At 37.7% G+C, this 19,345-nt stretch overlaps 1 protein-coding gene across 1 annotated transcript in view; it reads right to left on the reverse strand.

The window, feature by feature from the left end:
- Positions 1 to 325: 325 nt before the first annotated feature.
- Positions 326 to 19,345, reverse strand: part of METAP1D (methionyl aminopeptidase type 1D, mitochondrial) — a 74,967-nt gene continuing 55,947 nt past the window's right edge. Inside the window, 9 exon segments of the mRNA XM_081577790.1 lie at positions 326 to 772; positions 902 to 980; positions 1,879 to 1,926; positions 3,155 to 3,252; positions 9,922 to 10,085; positions 13,556 to 13,598; positions 14,147 to 14,295; positions 15,791 to 15,940; positions 17,902 to 18,059. Of these exon segments, the coding sequence (XP_081433916.1) occupies positions 694 to 772; positions 902 to 980; positions 1,879 to 1,926; positions 3,155 to 3,252; positions 9,922 to 10,085; positions 13,556 to 13,598; positions 14,147 to 14,295; positions 15,791 to 15,940; positions 17,902 to 18,059 (968 nt within the window). The 3' untranslated portion in view covers positions 326 to 693.

Consider the following 19,345-nt stretch of genomic DNA (forward strand, 5'->3'; position numbering starts at 1 on the left):
AGGGGACCAGAAAAGGCAAGTTTTAGGACTGATAACCCCAGGCCCAGGGTCTAGAGGCAAGGAAATGTTTGTACCTAACTCCTCCATTCGCCGGCTAATCTTTTCATCGCAAAGCAGCTATGAAGGGGAAAGAACCGGAAGGGCCGAGGGGCAGCTGGCCCGGCCAGCGCCCTGGGGGCCGGCCAATGTGGAACCCACAAGGGGGGCGGAAAAAGAGACCAAAAAAAAAAACAACTTCGTAACAGCTAGGCTCGGGTTTTTCTTCCTGCGCGCGCGCGCGAGTGAAAAGTTCAGAGACTCAAAAATTAACCGCAAGACACAGTGGTTTTAAGGGGTGAAAGCTTTCTATTCGGGCAGAGTCAAGACTAAGGAAAGAGAAAAGTATTCATTTCTAAGACTTCCTAGTCTTCCAAATGAGGGCGTCCCCATTCCTTTCCAGATGCGTTTCCCGCGTTGGGAAACAGACTGGCGCCAGAATCCGTCTCTCCGAATGCGCACGGCAACTTCGGGGCTTCAGATTTGTGTTCGAACGGCTCCCAAGCCCTACCGCATTTTCCCTAGTCGGCGCTGCTAGGTGCTAGGTAGGTTACTCTGGGACCTGCCTTTAGCCAGTTTCTTCTAAAAGTTCTCCAGCTGGATTTCAGCAATTTAAGAAAAGGGGCTCCAGGTCTCTTGAGACCTTCGGATTGCTCCTCAGGCCTCGTGGGGCAGTTTGGTCAGGATCTGCGCGCCCCTCGACGTGATGAGAACTGTGTGCTCGAATTGGGCAGACCTGAAACACACAAGACAGAGATCAGCGAGCTCAAGCGCCAGCGGGGCAGGGATCAGCAGCTCGCCCGCGTCGTCGGACGAACCTGCCCTTCCAATACAATTTAAAAGCTACCGGGAAGAAAGCAAACACCTTTGATTGTCCAAGGAGACCACAGTCCATGAGTCCTCCAGCACTTTAAATTCAGGGGATCCCTCGGTTACAATTGGCTCTGTAAGAAGGAAAATATTTACTGCAGTGATCTAATCAGATTCTTGTCAAACATTGTTTCGACTGATTATTAAAAAAAAAAAAAAAAGAATAAGAAGGTTCTCCCCTCCTCCCTCCCAGTGCTTCCCCCCACGAGTTCATGTTGTCATCTGGCAAGCGCTGATAATTGATGTTGCTTACATAGTATGCTACAAACTAAACAGTAGGAAGAGGAAACGCCATGGCATTCAAAAATGTATGAAGTTGCCTAGTTCGTAATTTTTTTAGAGAAAAAAGGGCATTTTAATCAAGACTTAATTAGGACCCTGTGGATAATAACCACCCAAACACCAGTCCCTCTTATAAATATCAGTCGGTTTTTTAAAATATTTGAATTTTTAAAACATGCTCAAAATGTTCATTAATCAGCAAATAACAATTTTCTTATTTCACTCTAATTGCTTCTCCATTAAGCCCCACAGTCAGAAATATGATGCCTTTGGGGCTTTAGGTGATTGGAATTTGGTGGTGATACCAATCACATGATCAGCCAGGAATGGGTCGACAGAGAGTATATGCCACTTGCTGACAGGGTGTGAGGGACGTAATGGCCTCTAGTTACTGGGTGTTAATGAAAGAAGAAAACCCCCCCCACAAAAAAGCAACACAAAAAACCAAACACCACATTATGTTGGTAACAGAATTAAAGGTTGGACGGCTGCCTTCTCTTAAATGTGTCGGTAAGTATCTGATTTAGGAAGATGGGGCTCCAGGATATTATTTAATCAGATTTACTATGCATCTGAATTATTTCATTACGCTGATTGGCTTTATTAGTCCTTCACCGGACTGCCTGGCCTAGGCCAGCGCTGCGCCACGCCAGGGAGCCCCTGCTCTCTGAAGAGGAACTTAGCACTAACCTATGGTGAACGCCATGCCCTCCTCCATGAGTAGATCACTGTCATTCGCTGTAAGACAAAAATAATGAGTGTGGGGCATGGGGATGGGATATGGAAAGAACAGAGAGAAATGGGATTAGAAGGGTTAGGCTGCACAAAAAAAGTGGTCATTTTATTTTTCTTTTAGGAAGAGGTTGCTAGAATCTTGTGGTGGCTACCCAGGGGTTAAGCACAGGGCTCCTGGGCACTCAGCCTCTGCATTTTCTGAGCTTGGGGTCAGGGCCCCTAGGAAGGGTGCACCAAGGCTGAGCAGCCCAGGTGCTTGAGTCTCCCCTCTCCACTGTCCCCTTGCTCTGAGGTTTGCTGGCTTCCACCTCCCAACAGAAAGGGGAAGACATCTTGGGAACTGAGACAAAGGGAAGGCAGGTTGGTAGGAGGGAAGAACAGGGGTGACCTGAAATATTTCCAGGGCTTGGCACTGGGTGGGCACTCACCTAAGAAGCCCTTTCTGCACTCCAGCCTGGGCCTCTTACAGCTGCCTCAGGTGAAGTTCTTTGGCCTAAAAGGAGGTTCTGACCTGCTGAGTGTCTAGGGATCTTTCAGGGGGTGGATTCCAGCTAGTAGTTCCTCTATGGGGCTGTTCCCACCCCCAAGCACACAAGTCAAAGCCCCAGGATCAACTTTCCTTTGGTCCTTGTCCAGGTATGCATGCCTCTTGGGGACACTCCACAGAACTGCTTCATAGTCTAACCCAAATCCCCCACCCCTTCTGGCCCACCCTTGCCTTCTCACTGTAGGGAGAACATCCAGGCAGTGAAAAACGGGAGACTCTGGGTATAATCTACAAATCACTAAAGAGTACAGGCTGCTAAATACATCAGCTGTCAACGCTGTGTAGGATGTAATGAAGTTTAACCACAACAGTCAGCAGTTACAGAAGGGGGTAGAAAAAGAAAAACAGAAAACAGTCATATGTGCATGCTGCTGGGACATTGATGCAGTGGTGTTTGTTTTCAGTAACTTTTTCTAGACAAATATCCCTTGTGCCTTCCAGCCATCACCCTTCAGGAGAAGACAAAAAGCAAAACAAACCTTATTTTGGGATTGAAATGGCTGGGCTCTAATTCAGTAACATAGTAACATGCTGGTTAGGATTAAATAGGACCACCCCCTCGCCCCCCACACCCTCATAGGGAAGGATGACAATGTGAATTCCAAGTTACAGCAAGAGATTCAGGAGTAAAACTGCGTTCTCTTGATTCCTTTCAATAAGCAGCTCCCAAACTAACTTTCTTACCATGATGCCAAATTTCTGGATGTCCATGAAAGTAAGATCCTATCCCATGTCCCACAAAATGTGGACAGACTTGCAAACCATTCTGATGAGTTATCTGGCTTTAAAAGTGACCAAACAAAATACTGAATTAAATTGGATCATTTTAAGTGCATATATAGATAAGACAAAGTCCCTTCAAAGTATTCTCTGAAAAAGAAAAAAAAAAATCAGTTCTATTTAGAGTCATATGGTAACAATTTGTTTTCATTATTCTGGAAAACTTTTACATTTTGTCACAGCTTGCAACAACTCCCTTTGGATACATGAAGAAAAAAGATATGTAGCTAACACAATAGTTTGCTTCAATTACTTTTGTACAGCATTCAAACCAGGTCACTTTTAGACAATGAGTGTGCATGCACATATACGGTGCAATATAACCAAGTATATGTGCAGGTAATGCAGTTCATACAAACCTGCCTGATTTGTATGGAGTTTCACTAAAAGACTGTACAAATTATTACTGAGTTGGGAACAAAACAAAAAAATTACAATCTGAAATGTGACTTCTATAATTGCTTATTCTGGTCTATTTCAGAACATCAAACATTTTACAGACACATTTATACAAAAGGTCACATCTGCTTTGTAATATTCTTGAAGCGCTCCAAAACTTTGTGATTATTTGAGATTTCTACTCAAGAGCTATGCCATTAACAGAACTCATAAAATATGCTTTTTAATTGCTGTGATGCTTAAGAGAAGCTAGTATTGTGATTCCTAATTCTTAATGCTACATTAGTTGCTTCTACATGCAAATCTTTTGGATTCCATTTATTCCATATAAGTGAAATCTTAGAATCCAACCCTAAAATCTTCACCTACAAGATTAAGAAGTTGTTTTTGAAATTAGGTGGACATGTTCATTTCTGGGAGCACCAGAAAGACAAGAACGTACATACCATGAACAATTTATATTTTCATGCAGATGAAGAGCAAAGTGCCTTAACTCTAACCATAATAATGGATTGGGATTAATAGGACTACTATTTAAATTCTTAACCAAACCAAAGTTCTTGGATCTCAAGCTAGTTTTCAGCAGCCCTTTGGTTTGGTTTACCACGAACTCAAAGGCATTTAGCCAGCATCTTTATGAGCATTCCTGTCAAAATACTTTTCTCTAGATATTTTTAACCTTCATCTCCAGATCTGTAAAATGTCTTCACTTAGGCCAGGATGTCACCATAAATATCAGATGGGCAGTCTCTCATTCAGATTTAATTTCCATGTAACAGAAAAAGGTGAGCTATACATGTGTTGAGGAGAGGAATGGTAAGTGAATGCTTTTATCTCTTAATTTGTTCTTTACGGTTATACTTATTTCTGTGTGTCTCTTCACTCTGGACAGGAGGTATAACAACTTTTCCAAGTTGCTTCTACTTGTACCACACAATTCCTGAATAAAAACTGAGGATGGAGAGTAGATAGAGGCTGGAAGAGAGATTATTCAGTAAGATATGCTGATCTAGATTTTTTTTTTTTTTTTAAGTAAGAATAGGTCTTATTTACCCATCTACCCATTATGTTATCTATGTCCCAACAAACCTTAATAATTCTAAGAGGATTCATTATAAACTGTTCTTCTATTTTCTTTTCTTAAAAAAAAAAAACAAAAAAAAACAAAAAAAAAAAAAAAAAAAACACAAACCTATTTTTAAGGCTCTAACTGATTGGCAAGCATCACAGGTACATTGTAAATGTGTGTTACAGTGGCAATCTTCATTTTAATTTCTGATGAGAGGCTAGGAAGAAAGCCCACTATGAAAAAACACTTGGGGTCCCTCCCCCCTCATATCTCTCATTCCTCTTCATAAAAGAAGCTGTGCAATTACTAGGTAGCTAAAGATACCTGAGTGCATTCTACAATTTACTGCCTGGATCCTGCTGAAACTTTTGGTTATAGGAGGATCATAGAATGTATGTATCATGGATGGAAAGGTCAGAGGATTTCACGGCCGTGTGAAAAGAGGAAAAGATCAGGACAAATTTCCCTCAGTTCCTTGGTTGAGTACCTGTCTCAGTGCTTGATTCTCAGGAACTAAATAAAAACTCCTGTCTGCTTTTTAGGGTATTTTCCTTTTGGATTGGTAGTTAGCTGTTTTAACACATACTTCCTGGGACTGAAGGGAATAAAATCTCATTAATGTTTCTAATTACTGATGAAAAGCATGCCCCTTCTACTATTCTACTGTGTACTGTTCTTCTATTTTGGAATATAAGGGAAGCCCAAGATTAATTTACATGATTCTAAGATTTAAATCTAACTTCATGGAGACAATCCAAGCTATCTGTAGGAGCAAATGTCTGCTCTAAAGTGAAATCAAGTACTAGAAACCCTAGTTGTGGCACAGGAAAGTGGAGCATGCAGGCTTCTCTTGACTAGTGTGTTGGGGAAAGTGGAAGTGTTGGGCAGGCAGGGGTGCCCACAAAGCATACGGTTGGTCCTTAACACCAGCCATCACGGGTTGTGACCTATTTCTGAGCATGAAGGTCTTCTCGCCTTGGATATTACACAGATGAAATCTGCCTTCTTTTTGTTGAAATCTGCTAAAAAGAACTCTCCAAGTATTAGCTCTTCTGTTCTGATTTTTTCTAACTAAAAACTGTCTAAGACAGCAGCTCACTTATTTAAGTCTGAGCATATTTGGGATTTGAAGCCCTTCATATGGACTATTTGGGGAGGAGGAGAGAGATGTATAAAAGTAGTTTATGAACTTACTTGAAAATTATGCTGTGTTGCAGTTCATGTTTCAGGTGTGGTTTAGAGTTAAAAGAGAAATTTCTCTTAAGGAATTTCATCCTGTGACTGTTCTCTTAATTGAACCCCCTTTCATGAGATAGTTTTCCTCAATAAAAGTTTTGTCTAGATAAATTAAAATTCTTGATACATTTAAACTATATTTTATGACTAAGAATACATTCCCCAAGAAGGCAGAGGAGTACTATTTTTAAGTACATACTCTTCTAAAGGAATAAAAATCCACATGGAAATAGTTTTATTACTATTTCTACATGAATTCTATCAACAGAACTGATTTCCAAATGGTCACATGTCTAATTAAAGGATCTCAAATGGCACCTGATTTTCTAAGTCATGGAGTTTTACTTTATTTTTTTCAGATTTTTATTTTAAGCAGTAGTCTTTGGATGCAGGAATGCACAAATTCAAGGATTCCCTCTACTTGAAAAGGAATGTTTAAGTACAATTAGTAATATTTTTGAAAGCCAACAACTGTTTTCCAAAAGAGGAGTACATTTTTTTTTGTTTCAAACTGGATCACAAATTACTGTATTTTTCTTACAATAGTGCTGAACTTTTATTTGAGGTTTTCTGTTTCTGAAAAGCAGACATGATGGATTGAAATAAAAGATAATTTATTGCAATGCTTACTTTCATGTGCAGAGAGAAGCAGTGTAATTGTAATTTACAGTAGCTGTCAAGAAAAAATCCATCACAGATGACATTAAAATGACTTATTTTGCCTGAGCCACTTATTGTTTAAATGTGCATAATCTAATAGAAAGAGATTATTTTAAAAAATTTGCTTTATAGTCTTCTAAATTAATATCAAAACATATACTTATGAATTAAACATTAAAAACCATTCATTGATACTTTCATCATGACATTTACAAGGATAAGTTTAAATTATTTTTGATTGAACTGTCACATATTTGTGATGCATGAATCTACACATTCACAGTATCCTCATATGTACAGCTTATATCATCTAAGGATAATTACAAAAATACAGATTTAGAAATATTTTAATGCAAATGGAGGTACAGTGAGCATAATAACACTGTAACCTAAAGATCACTAGACATCCCTCATAAAAAAGAAGGGCACAGAGAAAACTCTTTTAGCCAACACTTCTTTGGAGATATCATCTTATTCTTTAGGTTTCAGAGAATTTCAAGATTCCCTATAAAGATCACCAGGTTTTTGACATGATACTACTGAAAGATGCTTGAATGTTCTTTCAATGGTGTATCAGTAAAGAGAGGCTATGCAAACGATGGTGAATATCTTAAACGAGGCTGAGTTGAAAGATGTTTGTAAACCTTTGGTCTATAATGATTCCGAGTACTTCTGGCTTAAAGGTGGAGACTGTTTATTTACTCCCTTGAGAGTTTGCCTGAATAAGAAAAGGCGAAATAACAGATGTCCAGAAACATTGCCTTAACACATCAGAACAAATATTTGTTAGACTCAGGGCCACACAAACCATCTAAATAATGAAATGCATTAGAGTAACGGAAAAAGTTCATTGTCTATGTTATTTTTCACATAGTTTTGTAAGGCAGTTGTCGGGACTGATCTGGTTTTCAAAGGAGCTTGTACATGCAAATTCATTCTCTACTGAAAACTGACCTTTGCATCCAGATAGCTAAAATTCAATGTCACTTTCAATTTTACTCTTCTTTTTTTTATGTAGCTAGAATTAATGTAGTGAATATGTAATGAAATGCATTATCCTGCATGGAGATTTATCAGATTTTCCGACTGAATGCTATGCTTTGCTAGTACTAGCTGGAGTTCACCTGCATGTTGGTGTGGCGTGTGGCTCTTTTTTGTAAAGAGTTAAGTCGTACACAAAAAAAGGGAACAAAGGTCAGCACCCAGCCGCCACTTGAATGTGAGATTTTTCTTTTTATTCCCCTTGATGTATACTAGGCTCTGTGTTATTAGTCTTAATGATGGAAAATTGTAGTGTTGATACAAATCTTTTTTTCAAAGTAGTAGGCGGGAGCTCCATTTGTTAGTAAGTTTTTTTGTGACTAAAAGCCACGGACAGTACATTTATGTAGCAGTAAAAGGCCTAGATGCTCTTTCCATAGCAGAGCTAATTATTCCTACTGTGACCTTACTGATCTAGCCTGTTCCTAGTACGTCTCATCTGCACGCCTGTTCCTCTGTGTAGATGGTGTCAGAGAATATGAAAAACCCTATAATGAAACCATTTTCATGATGGAGAAAGGCTACTGGAGTTGCACTTGCTACAAAGAGGCTCAATTATATGAGTAATTGTGATAATTTTCTACATTCATAGCCTTCAATGGGGAAAAAAGAATGAGAGCCACAAAGGAAAATTACTTTAACAAGAAAGTACAGAGAGTAAAAATGGAAGAAGAGACAAAAAAAGGGGAAAAAAACAGAAAAAAAAGTTTAAAAAATAGATCTGGAGGGAGGAATAGCGAGACAGGGAGAACAACAGAAATGCTCAAAAGCCCATGTGCAGCTGTGTTGCACAATTAAATTGAATTTTTTTTTTTCTGCAGTTGATGAATGTGACTACTGCAAATGTGCCTCTGTAGTTAGCTATCATTTGTTGTTCCGTGACAGGAAAAGGATAATTACCTCTCAGAGAGAATCAAAGGCTGACATGCCCTTTAGACACAGCCATGAATGCAGAGCTCGATAGAATGCTTGAATAAGAATCTAGTGTTCTCTGCCCCCTTCTACTGAAGAATAAATTTTGTTAAAATGCAAGAGCACCACCTGTAAATTTGTTGAACCCTAGGTGTTCAAAAATATGAGGTACATCTATCGACTCATCCCATTTGCAAAAATAAAACTGCATTTTGAATTCATTTCTATTATATTCATGGACAGTAAGATAGTGAGATATGCATTAAATTTCTTTTCCCAGTAGGGGTCTGATTCAACATTTCCTATGAAAGAACAGAGAGACACTATCCTTTTTTCCCAGGCTAGTTAGCCTATAATTTAAAACTGTCAAAAACACAATTTTGTTCAAAGTCTTCAATAAAAGCTTCTCCGATATAACCCAAAGAGATTTTACCAAAGTTTGATTCAGACACTGTTACAATATTTTTAAAGCCATAAATACATTTAACTGATATTTTACTGCCTTTTTTCTTAAAGTATTCGAAGGCTTACGAAGAAAAAAGGCAGCATCTTTTCAAGGTGACTAAGCCTTCCATCCTTCAGACAAATGGGAAGTATTCAATGGTTCATATTAATGAGAGCAGTACTTTAAAAGGTACTGATGTAACCATCTTTAACAAAATATGTTACTTTTAAATGAAAACATATTCTGCACATCTACTTCAAAACAGTTAGGGGAAAAAAGAGAGAGCTAAAATAGGTAACAGATTACAAAGAAAAGTCTTGAATTCAGAAAATACACATACTTTCAAAAAGCAAGCAGAGAAGGCTGTGTGGAAAGTAAACAGTGGTTTACAGGAAAAATGAACCAGACCAAAAAAAAAAAAAGATCACCCTTTCAGGCTGTTTGCTAATCCACTAAATTGAAAGATAAGTCTTGCTTGAGCTAACGCTTTTTATCTTTCTGTCACAGGAATAATTTCACTTCATGCCTTTATAAAATCTAGCTTTTCTCCTGTCTCCTATTCAAGATTTGAGATACTTAGCTCTTCTTAGCTACTCTTCCATGTTTGGTATGAGTTTGAATATAGGAACACTACAGACCAACACATCGAGCTAAAACTAAAGCGGTCATGTAAATATTGCTTGCTGCTTCTATAAGTTTCTTTGTTGACCTGATATAATTCACTTTTTTGAAATCTTTTTCTTTTATTTAAACTCAGGGAACAGCACTGCACCCTGGCAGCTCACATACTGATATCAGACTGAAATGATGGTTCTGAATCATAAAACATGTCATCAACTTTACACCAAGCCACCAATAACCTTGGCACCATCTGCCAACCCTCCCTTTATTTGTCACTGTAAGGCTTACCTGATTGTGTTTCCAATGACAGAGAAGGGAGCCCCCGCTCTGCAAGCCGCAATTGCTTCATCTCTACACCTCCTGGCAACCTCCACTAACTTTTTACCACATTCATCCACATTGCCCACCAAAAATGTTTCAGAGGTGTCTCCATGGTAGCCATTGTAGTAAACCTAAACACAGGCAGAAATTTACAAATATGTCCTTGTTTAAAAATCTATTCTCCTACAGTCTACCTTGCATTCCTTTATATATTTAGTAGATTCATGTGTTTTACCCTTCTAGAATTATTAAGTTTACCTACAAAAAAAGAAGAAATAACCTTACAGAAACATGAAAAAGACACACAATGACATTACAAAAGTTTAAATAAATACATGACTAGCATGGCTCTTTCAGCACTATGATTACCAATATTCTTTAACATTTTGAGTCCTCATTTTATTTCTGAGGCAAAATTATATATGCAAAAATAGTGACCAAAGACATTGACCCATGATTACTACAATAGGTTTAGAGAATTCGGAAGTATTTAACACAGTGAAAAGTTTCTTAAAGTGTCATAAAGATACTTATCTTTTCTTTACCAGTCCCACGCTTGGAAGTGACAGATAATGACAAGAAGCAATAAGATAGATGTGTCAGTGTTACAACAGACAGGAGAAGAATTCAGTTCCAAGAACTGAAGTGTCTCAATATCGGAATGAAATAAGTTATAGAAAAATCCTGTCTGGAAGTGAAATCTTAATCAAATGTTCCAGATAACAGAATGTCAACAGAAAACACTATATACATGGATTTTTAAGGAATCAGAATGTAACAAAACAGGTTTAAGAATAAAATTACAGAAAATAGCATTTTATCTGTCTCCAATGACTCAGAAGGCCTTGCAGGATCTTGAAAGACACCATATTCATTATAAAAATCAATAATTACTAAACACTGTAATAAATACAGAAGGTAGAGGAGACTGGTTGAATATTGATCCTTCGATATAGCATGGAATTTGCTATTTTGCATAAATTTGTCCTATGTAATTATTTTTCACATTTCTCTTTTTCATGAAGTAGAATGCAGAAATTATAATAAAAAGGATGTTTATCTGAGCTTTCTGTTTTAATATGGAATTAATCTGTATACTCTTCTTCATTAAAAATACTCTTGTATGCTCTGTAAGGGAGGCAGGAGAAGTCTTTATCTTCACTTTTCAAGTCCGGAAACGGAGGCACAGATGAGTGACTTGTCTAAGGTTAGTGGCAGAAAACAGGAGGCAGATCCAGGTCAATATGATGAATTCTTGGCTTCTAATCAAGTGTTTTTTCTACTATACCAAGTCACCTTGCAATACAACAGTGTTTTATATATTTATTCCCATTTGTAACCCGAGAGTACAAATTTTTACTTTATACACAAGAATATAACATTTATTAATAAAGAGTTATTATTAAGACAAAATTGTAACTCTGAATGTTTCTATAGCTGCTATTTAAGTAAAAATGTATTTAAAAAATCATTATTTGCCTTTTCATATTACTTTTCACTAGTCTGAAAATGACTACTTGAAAGATTCAATATATATGGAAATAATACTTTTGAAAGTCTATGGCAGTTATCTATAATTACTGTTTTTACCCACAAACTATTCTTGTTTTATACTTCATTTATTAATAATTTAATAACATTTAAAAATGTTTATTGAGCAACTATTATGGGGTATCACATCATCTTTTTTTTTTAAACATTCAACTTTCAAGGGGAAGTCTATTTTCTTGTGATATACACTAGGTGTAAACAATTATAAAATGTAATGAGTATTTTCTGATAAGTAATGAAGGCTTTCATTTAATAAAATATTTCCTAAGAAATATAATTTAAGTTACTGACCTGTACGTTTCTTTGGTCCCTTCACATTTCTCTGTGCATGTGCTTAGTTGCATCCAACTCTTTGCAACCCCATGGATGGTAGCCTGCCAGGCTCCTCTGTCCATGGAATTTCCCAGGCAAGAATACTGGAGTGGGTTGTCATTCCCTTCTCCAGGGGATCTTCCTGACCCAGGGATCGAACCCACATCTCTTGTGTCTCCTGCACTGGCAGGCAGATTCTTTACCACTGGGCCATGTGAAAAGTTCTCACATTTTGAGACACTTGAAAATATTTCACTTTGATCATTTGAATGTTAAAAATGGAATTGTTTACTGAAAGTCTTCAGGAAACTTAGGAAAGGCAGAGACTATCCTCTTTGGGCACATTGGAAACAGGCAGGAAGGGCATGCTGATTTCATTGAAAGCAGCAGTATTTTATTAGGGGTGATTAGGTGAGATAATAAATGGATAGCCCCTAAGTCAGGTATAATCCAAAAGAAAAATGCATCATGAAAAATACTTTGTTTCATGTATACTTCATAAAATACCTCCTTCTACATATTCTGAGCTGGAGAGAGAGCAACAATATATGTGGAGCAAATGTTCAAGTATTCTAAGTAGGACAAAATGATATAGAGAGTATCCACCATAAAAGAATTTTTGGCTATATACTAAGACAAATTGATATGAAGAGAAAAGGTTGAATTAGTTGAAACTCAGACTGTACTAAACTACTGGATGCCAACCTCTACCACATTCCCACTCCCATCCAAGTTTCATGACCTGGATATGAAATCACTATTATTAAGAATACTTTCTTACTAATAGAGAAAATACTCCTTGAATGCTGTCTGTCTCAACTAGTTCTCAGCAGATGTTTACTTTATATTTATTTACTTATTTAAAATATACTTATTAGTCATCAGATGTATAGAATTTATTTACAATTTCCATCATCCTAAGGTACCATTACATAATTTTTTAGTAAAACGAACTGCCAAAGCACAAATAACCTAAGTCTGAGAACTGTGAAAGGCTAAGAAAATTAGAAAAGGTTAGAGCTTGTACAGTTTGAAGTTCCTGTGTTAAATTACCTGGGGCTGTTATTTGAAAGAAAGGCTGTTAACCATTTGGTGAAAACTTAAGTTCAAGAGAGAAAAGCACTCTGCGTGTTCGCTTCGAGTTCAAGGCTGTCTATACCAGAAATGGAACACAACGTTACCTTCAGGGATTTTAATAAATCTAAGGAACACTGCTAGCAAAAGAGTTTCTGTCCAAATAGACTGACACACAGGCCAACGTAGCCCCTAATGACAGAGTAAGATAATGACAGGCCCCACTCAAAATCAGCAGGAAGAGGAAGATCAATCTTGGCAGAGTGAAGGAAAAATGCTGGCTTTCTTCGCCTTAGCTCATCTCGTATATATCTAGCTTCAGCAGCTGCCCAGTGCTGTAGGGCTCTGCATTAACTACACAGTGGATCAATAACAATTACACCTTCTCAAAAACATGACACATAGCAGGATTGGGTTGACATTTCACTTAGGCCAACATTGATCTCAGTGCATCTGATTCCAGCCCTAAATTCAAGTCAGGCCTGGGTTTACTTGGAATAAACACAGCGTTAAAGACAAAAAAGGAAACCAGCTGCTTGCGTCTGGGTCTAGAAGTAAACAGCACTTCCATCGGCGCAGTTCACATTTTCAATTCACTCTTCTTCCTGTTGCTACCAGCAATTCTGAAGTTGATCAAAGACTGTTTTTTATATGATTTACTCACCGTGACATCAATGTTGATAATATCTCCATCCTGAAGAGGTCGACTGAAACATAAACAGAAAAAAAAATGGTGACAGATCCCAATAAAAGGAATATGAAAATAAATACCTAATGACTACTATCAGAAGCCCAATGAGTAATGATGATAATTCAGAGTGGAGAAGGACTGAGTGGAATAACTGTATCTAATCTTTAATTTATATTAGTCATATCATTTTTACTAGAAATACGAAATATGAACATGTATCATCACTGTTTAAAAATCTACTTATTCTCAACAAAATATACTTATTATTACCTTGATTTTGCAAAGAGCCAAAACAATAGTAGATGGTTAAAAATTTGAGATGGTAAAAGAAATATTTAATGTACAACCACTTTTTCAGATTACATATTGCTTTAACAAACATTAAATGGTGGTATTATGTCCATTTAGAAACAAAATACTTCAAAATTGTTGCTTTACCATAATCGGTTTCAAAAGTTTGCAGGCAGGTTTCAATTAAACTACAGTGTCTTTCAACACACGTTATAGATCTTAGTTTCATGTTTCAGTTTCCAAAGGAACAATATGTTATTAAGCAATGAATACCTGTCAGGAATACCATGACAAAGCACGTTGTTTACAGAGGTACAAACAGATTTTGGAAAACCTCCATAGCCTAGAGGTGAGGGGTAGGCATCATGACTGATTATTTCCTGATGAACAAGAGCATCTATCTCTTCAGTTGTCATGTCAACCTGAAATATTAAATAAGGAAATTGTGAAGTGACAGTTGGAGATATCACCTATATTTATTGACTATGCCTATAGCTACAGCCCTTCCAGATGAGGCTGTACAAACTTACTGTCATAAACTTGTGATACAACATTTTAATTAATTATGATTAACACCAAAATCCTAAACTGTGCCTTTCTGACAACTGTTTGGGTATATGGTGGTGTTATGGGCTATTAGGAAGTGGCCGTTTTAAACTCTAAGACCCTTTCAATAATTTGTGAACCATTAAATGACAGCAGTCCTTTTTAGCCTGGAGATTCACGTCAGTGTATGGCAAAAACTACTACAATACTGTAAAGTAATTAGCCCCCAACTAAAATAAATTAAAAAAATAAAATAAAAATAAAAGACACGTTCTGAGGCAATTCCTTCCTCTTCCTCAATGGTTAGTGGCCTCAGCCGATCAAAGCATATAAATTCTCCAAAGGATCTTCAGATGAGGTGACAAAGCTTGAAAAGTAGGTCAACCCATGCCTTTTTATCCCAGCAAAACATTACATGGGTTTTGCAGTGATGGCATGGAGGTTACGGATCATCATCTGAAAAAATTAGTTTGATATATTTTGTAGAGATTCTGGTTCATTAATCTTGATTTTTTTTCATACCAAAACAAATCAGTGTGTTTTTAAAAATATTTTTCCCTTACTGGAAGATATCTAATTGCTCCCAAACTAAAAGAAAACTAAAATGAAGTTTTGTGGGCACGTAAAAACTGTCTCCATAAACTCATATATCATAAGTAAAAGTCTAAAACAAGATCTTCTATTGAAAATTAACATTCCTTCAACTGTTTTCTTTATGTTATTTTATATTCACATTATGGTTAGTTGTGTTGCTATAACAAGTCTATCACACAGATGTTACACTAAGTGTTTCATATTTGAGTCTCATTTCCTAAATGCTGTCCACCTTTTGGAAACTATAGGCCGGTATTTTCTTTTATGATCCTTACATAGCATGATTCAGATCCAGTTTCAGATTATTCTGAAAGACCTAAATCTTATAGTAAGATAGTTGCATACAATTACATTGCTGAATTACCTACAGCTTGGTATGTCTGGTCTGATCTTTCTTTGCAGAACCAATGCAAGAAAATTGGAGACAAAGTATGAGGCAAAGCAACTCTTCAGGCACAAGAAATAATACGGGGCATAAAAGCAAAAATTACAGGCAGGAGTAACAGGGCAGAAGTCAAAGCTGTCTCTCATGGAGCAACTTGGATAGGCTGACTGAGCCCAAGCTATCTTCAGAATTCTGCTACTTAACATTGAGTTTGGATTTTAAATTATCTTTTGAATAAACAGAAAATATACAATTCCTGTCCCCTATTCCAAGTTTTTACTTAATTTTTAACAAATTAGATGTGTACAAAAGAAGAGTTAAAGGAAATAGGGAAAAGCGGGGAAGATTTGCTGCCCTTTATGCAAGTCTTGCGAGGCTTCGTGAGACGCCACCTTTAAACTCTTCCCAGCCAAGAGGAGGACATGTCGGGCCAGCTGACAAGCCCGGCGAAGCCCTTGAATCTGATCTTCATTCTTAACTTCTATGCTGTCTCCCCAGTCGGGTACAATTCCTGTCGTCACATAGTCTGGCTTCTTTATGTGCTTGAGGAAAAAGGATTGAAAACGAAGATCAGAACCCAGCGCACGACAATGGGATCATTTTTTCGCACACAGCCTCCTGCTTCATGGAGCGCTGCCCTTCCTGCCGGAGCACCGACCTCCAAAGCCAGCACAACAGAGCCTCCAGGCTGCCCCCGGCTCCTTCCCCTGCCCTTTTGAACTTAACGTGGCCTGTTAGTGCTGCCTCTGGATGGTCTGTTAACCTTATTGGTGCTTTGAGTCACACTGGACTGAAGGAGACTTCTGGTCAAAACAAACAGGAGTTTTCTTTTCTTCCTCTTCCAACCCTGTTAGAATTGCCATTGATGACAAATAGCACCAAGTTCCCCAACCGCCAAATGGTTAATTAAGAGTGCTTTCATCTCCTCGACACAAAGATAAAATTTATGCAAAGGGTAGCCCACAACACCCTCTCCCAATGAATGTATGTAAAAGGCAGACTGTCAAGTTCATGGATGCCTATCAAATACACACTTCCTTTACATGTTGCAACTGTACCCAAACTAAGAAGGAACTAGAGGACAAAACAAAACAGCTCTTTTGCCTTTTCCTTTCTTTCCCCCCAAGTACATAAAAAATACTTTGAACACTCTCATAATTTGTCAAAAACAAACTCCTGCCTCCTCTGAAACTCAAAATGTTCAACTCTGACCACCCTTGGAGAACCTTCTCCCCCACTAACTTAAATCCATGGGCAGTATTCAGAAAATAAATACTGTCTCACACACAGAGCTCCTTTCAGACCCAGGTTTTGCACAGCTCTTTACCAACTATTTATGGCAACTGCTCCCTGAGTTTTGTTGAACAGCACCCAGTAAGGCTACACAGACTTTGGGGACAACACTATTCAATGAACATCACAGCAGCTCTGGAAGGGCTAAGGTTAGGGTTCCGTGCTTTGTGAACTGCATCACACAGGATTTAAGGACCTTCACTTATTCCTGTGTTCAGATGGGCCTTTCCGACATAGGTAACACCACTGCTTGGGCTGCCACAGCCAAGCGTGGAGTGAGCATCTTCCCTCCTGTGGCTTCGGCGCCAGTGCCCACAAAGCACTCCCGTCTCCACAGCCCCGCCTCCTCCCGGCTTTGCAATCTGGCCAGGTTACAACCACAGGCAGAAGGGCTGTTGGCTTGTCACTGAAATTCTAAAACAATACATTCACCTCTCTGGAGACTTCTTTTTTGTTTTCTACTAGGAAATAGCAGAAACATACTCTGGGCTCTGGTGGCCTGTTTTGTGACAAGGGCTAACTCACCTTCAAGGAGTATGATATACTTAATGTGGATTTACTACCCCGCAAAAAAAGTCATAGAAAGAGGGAAAGCAGGTGATTTTCGTGACAAATCTTTATTTCTTTCAGCTATTCTCACTCTTCCTAAATGATCCCCACACCTCCTTTACATTGCATTTGGGAAAATGGATAGATTGTCTTTCACAGAATTATACTCTCTGAAAAAAATCAAGAATGCTTTGAGACAAGATGTTTTATTTAATTTACTCTAAAGGACAACTGAAAGACAGCATCAACAGTAACACAGAAAATGTAACAGCAAGCTTTAGGGAAAAAACACCTAGTGTATTGGTTTCAAGGAATCTTTCTTAAATGATTCCAACTGTTGTCAAAAATTTTTTAAGTTAAGAAACTACATACATAGAATCTTATCTTCATGGTAGAAATTTAATATGGACAATTTCATGATAGAAATTTAAATTCTAAAAGAACTAAGCAGTTTAGAAGCTCAGTGCCTTATTTTAAAAAGTGAATATTATAGAACTGCAGGATGTTAACACTTCCCAAATCACAGTTTTATATCACAGACCAAGTTTACAAATTATGATTCAGACGGCTCAGAAATCAAAGGTGCAAAAACACTCCACTGCTTCTGCAGTTAACCTTTATCTTGGCTGGAAAAAGCAACAGATAATAGGCAATGCAGTACCTTAGGGACTGGATGAGCTGAAGAAACTGCAGCCGGCAAAACTATACTGTGGGAAATCTCTCTTTGTCTCCGGAAAAAGACATTTCTTCTTTGTTGACTGCTTGACTGCTTGTGTAAGTAGATATGATTGAGTGGTGAGGAGAAAATCCTATGACAACCTGGGAGCAGAAATAGACATATGTTAAGCAAAAAAAAAAACAAACAAAACAAAACCTACTTAGTGCTACATTTTCAGCTGTTGCGTCATTGTCTATTAAATCATTATAATAATCCTTCATTGGTTCAAAAAAGAAAAAGCTCCAAACAGAAAGGAAAGCAGTGATATTCCGAGTTCTACTACAATAATGGTACAGCATATTTATCAGCTAATGCTATGTTTACTTAAATGTTTGACAATGGAAAACTCTATCCTAGTGGGAAACAAACATATAGAAACATCTGCTAAACACCACGTCTACAAAAAGTGCAATTTGTGCTGTGGTACCTTAAACGCAGCCATGTCCAGGATAACCCTAGATTCATGGCACTGTTTGGGTGGCTTTATATTCTTTAAGGTCATTTTCCTTTCATGAATCCTGGACAAATTGCCAGCTGCACTTTTTTGCCCTTGATAGGATTACAACTCTGTGTAAGTTCATGTGCAGCGAGGCATTATACTGAAACTCACTGCAATGAATGCTCAAGTCAGATAAAGACTAAATAGTTAAAAATGTAGGGTGCAACCCTGAAAGAAAATGAATGTAGGCTCCAAAAGTACCCACAATAGGAATTTAGAAATATCTATCAAAATTTTAAATGTACATATCCTTTGACTCGTTGGCTCATCTCCTAGGACTCTACCGTATGCAGTGATGGAAGTGTGACAAAGAACTGCAGCACTGTTTGTGGTAGAAAAAAAATGAGCAATAATCCAAATGTCCATCCATAGGGGGCTGGTTAAATATATTATGGTAAATCTACACAACAGAAGACAGAAAAGTAGAAAGGTATTAAAGAGAAAAAGCTAAATCATCTCTGCATATTGATACGGGAAGAGGTCACAATATATTGCTAGGAAATGCTGAGCAGTACGTATGAAAATCTCATTAAGGTAAAAAGAGCTTACACATTTATATAAGTTTGTATATGCCTATAAAATTTCTGAAGATTGATATTCATCAATAGTGGTTATTTCTGGGGCATCTGATTGGGGCTGGGGTGGGAAGGAAGACTTCGTGATTCATTCTATTTTCTCTAAACCAATAGACTTTTAGGAATATTCACTTGCATTATTATTATAACTAAAACAGTAATTTAAATCTCCCTTACATGCCATAACTGCATGTCAGGGGCTGGCAAACTACAACCCAAAGGGCAAATCCAGTCTGCTTCCTGTTTTCATAGAGCCAACAACTTGAAAATGATTTTTATGTTTATGAATGGTTGAAAAAAATCGTAAGAAAAA

The sequence above is a fragment of the Giraffa tippelskirchi genome, chromosome 3 (genome assembly GCF_054371585.1).
Source record: "Giraffa tippelskirchi isolate mGirTip1 chromosome 3, T2T-mGirTip1v1.2.pri, whole genome shotgun sequence".
NCBI lineage: Eukaryota > Metazoa > Chordata > Mammalia > Artiodactyla > Giraffidae > Giraffa > Giraffa tippelskirchi.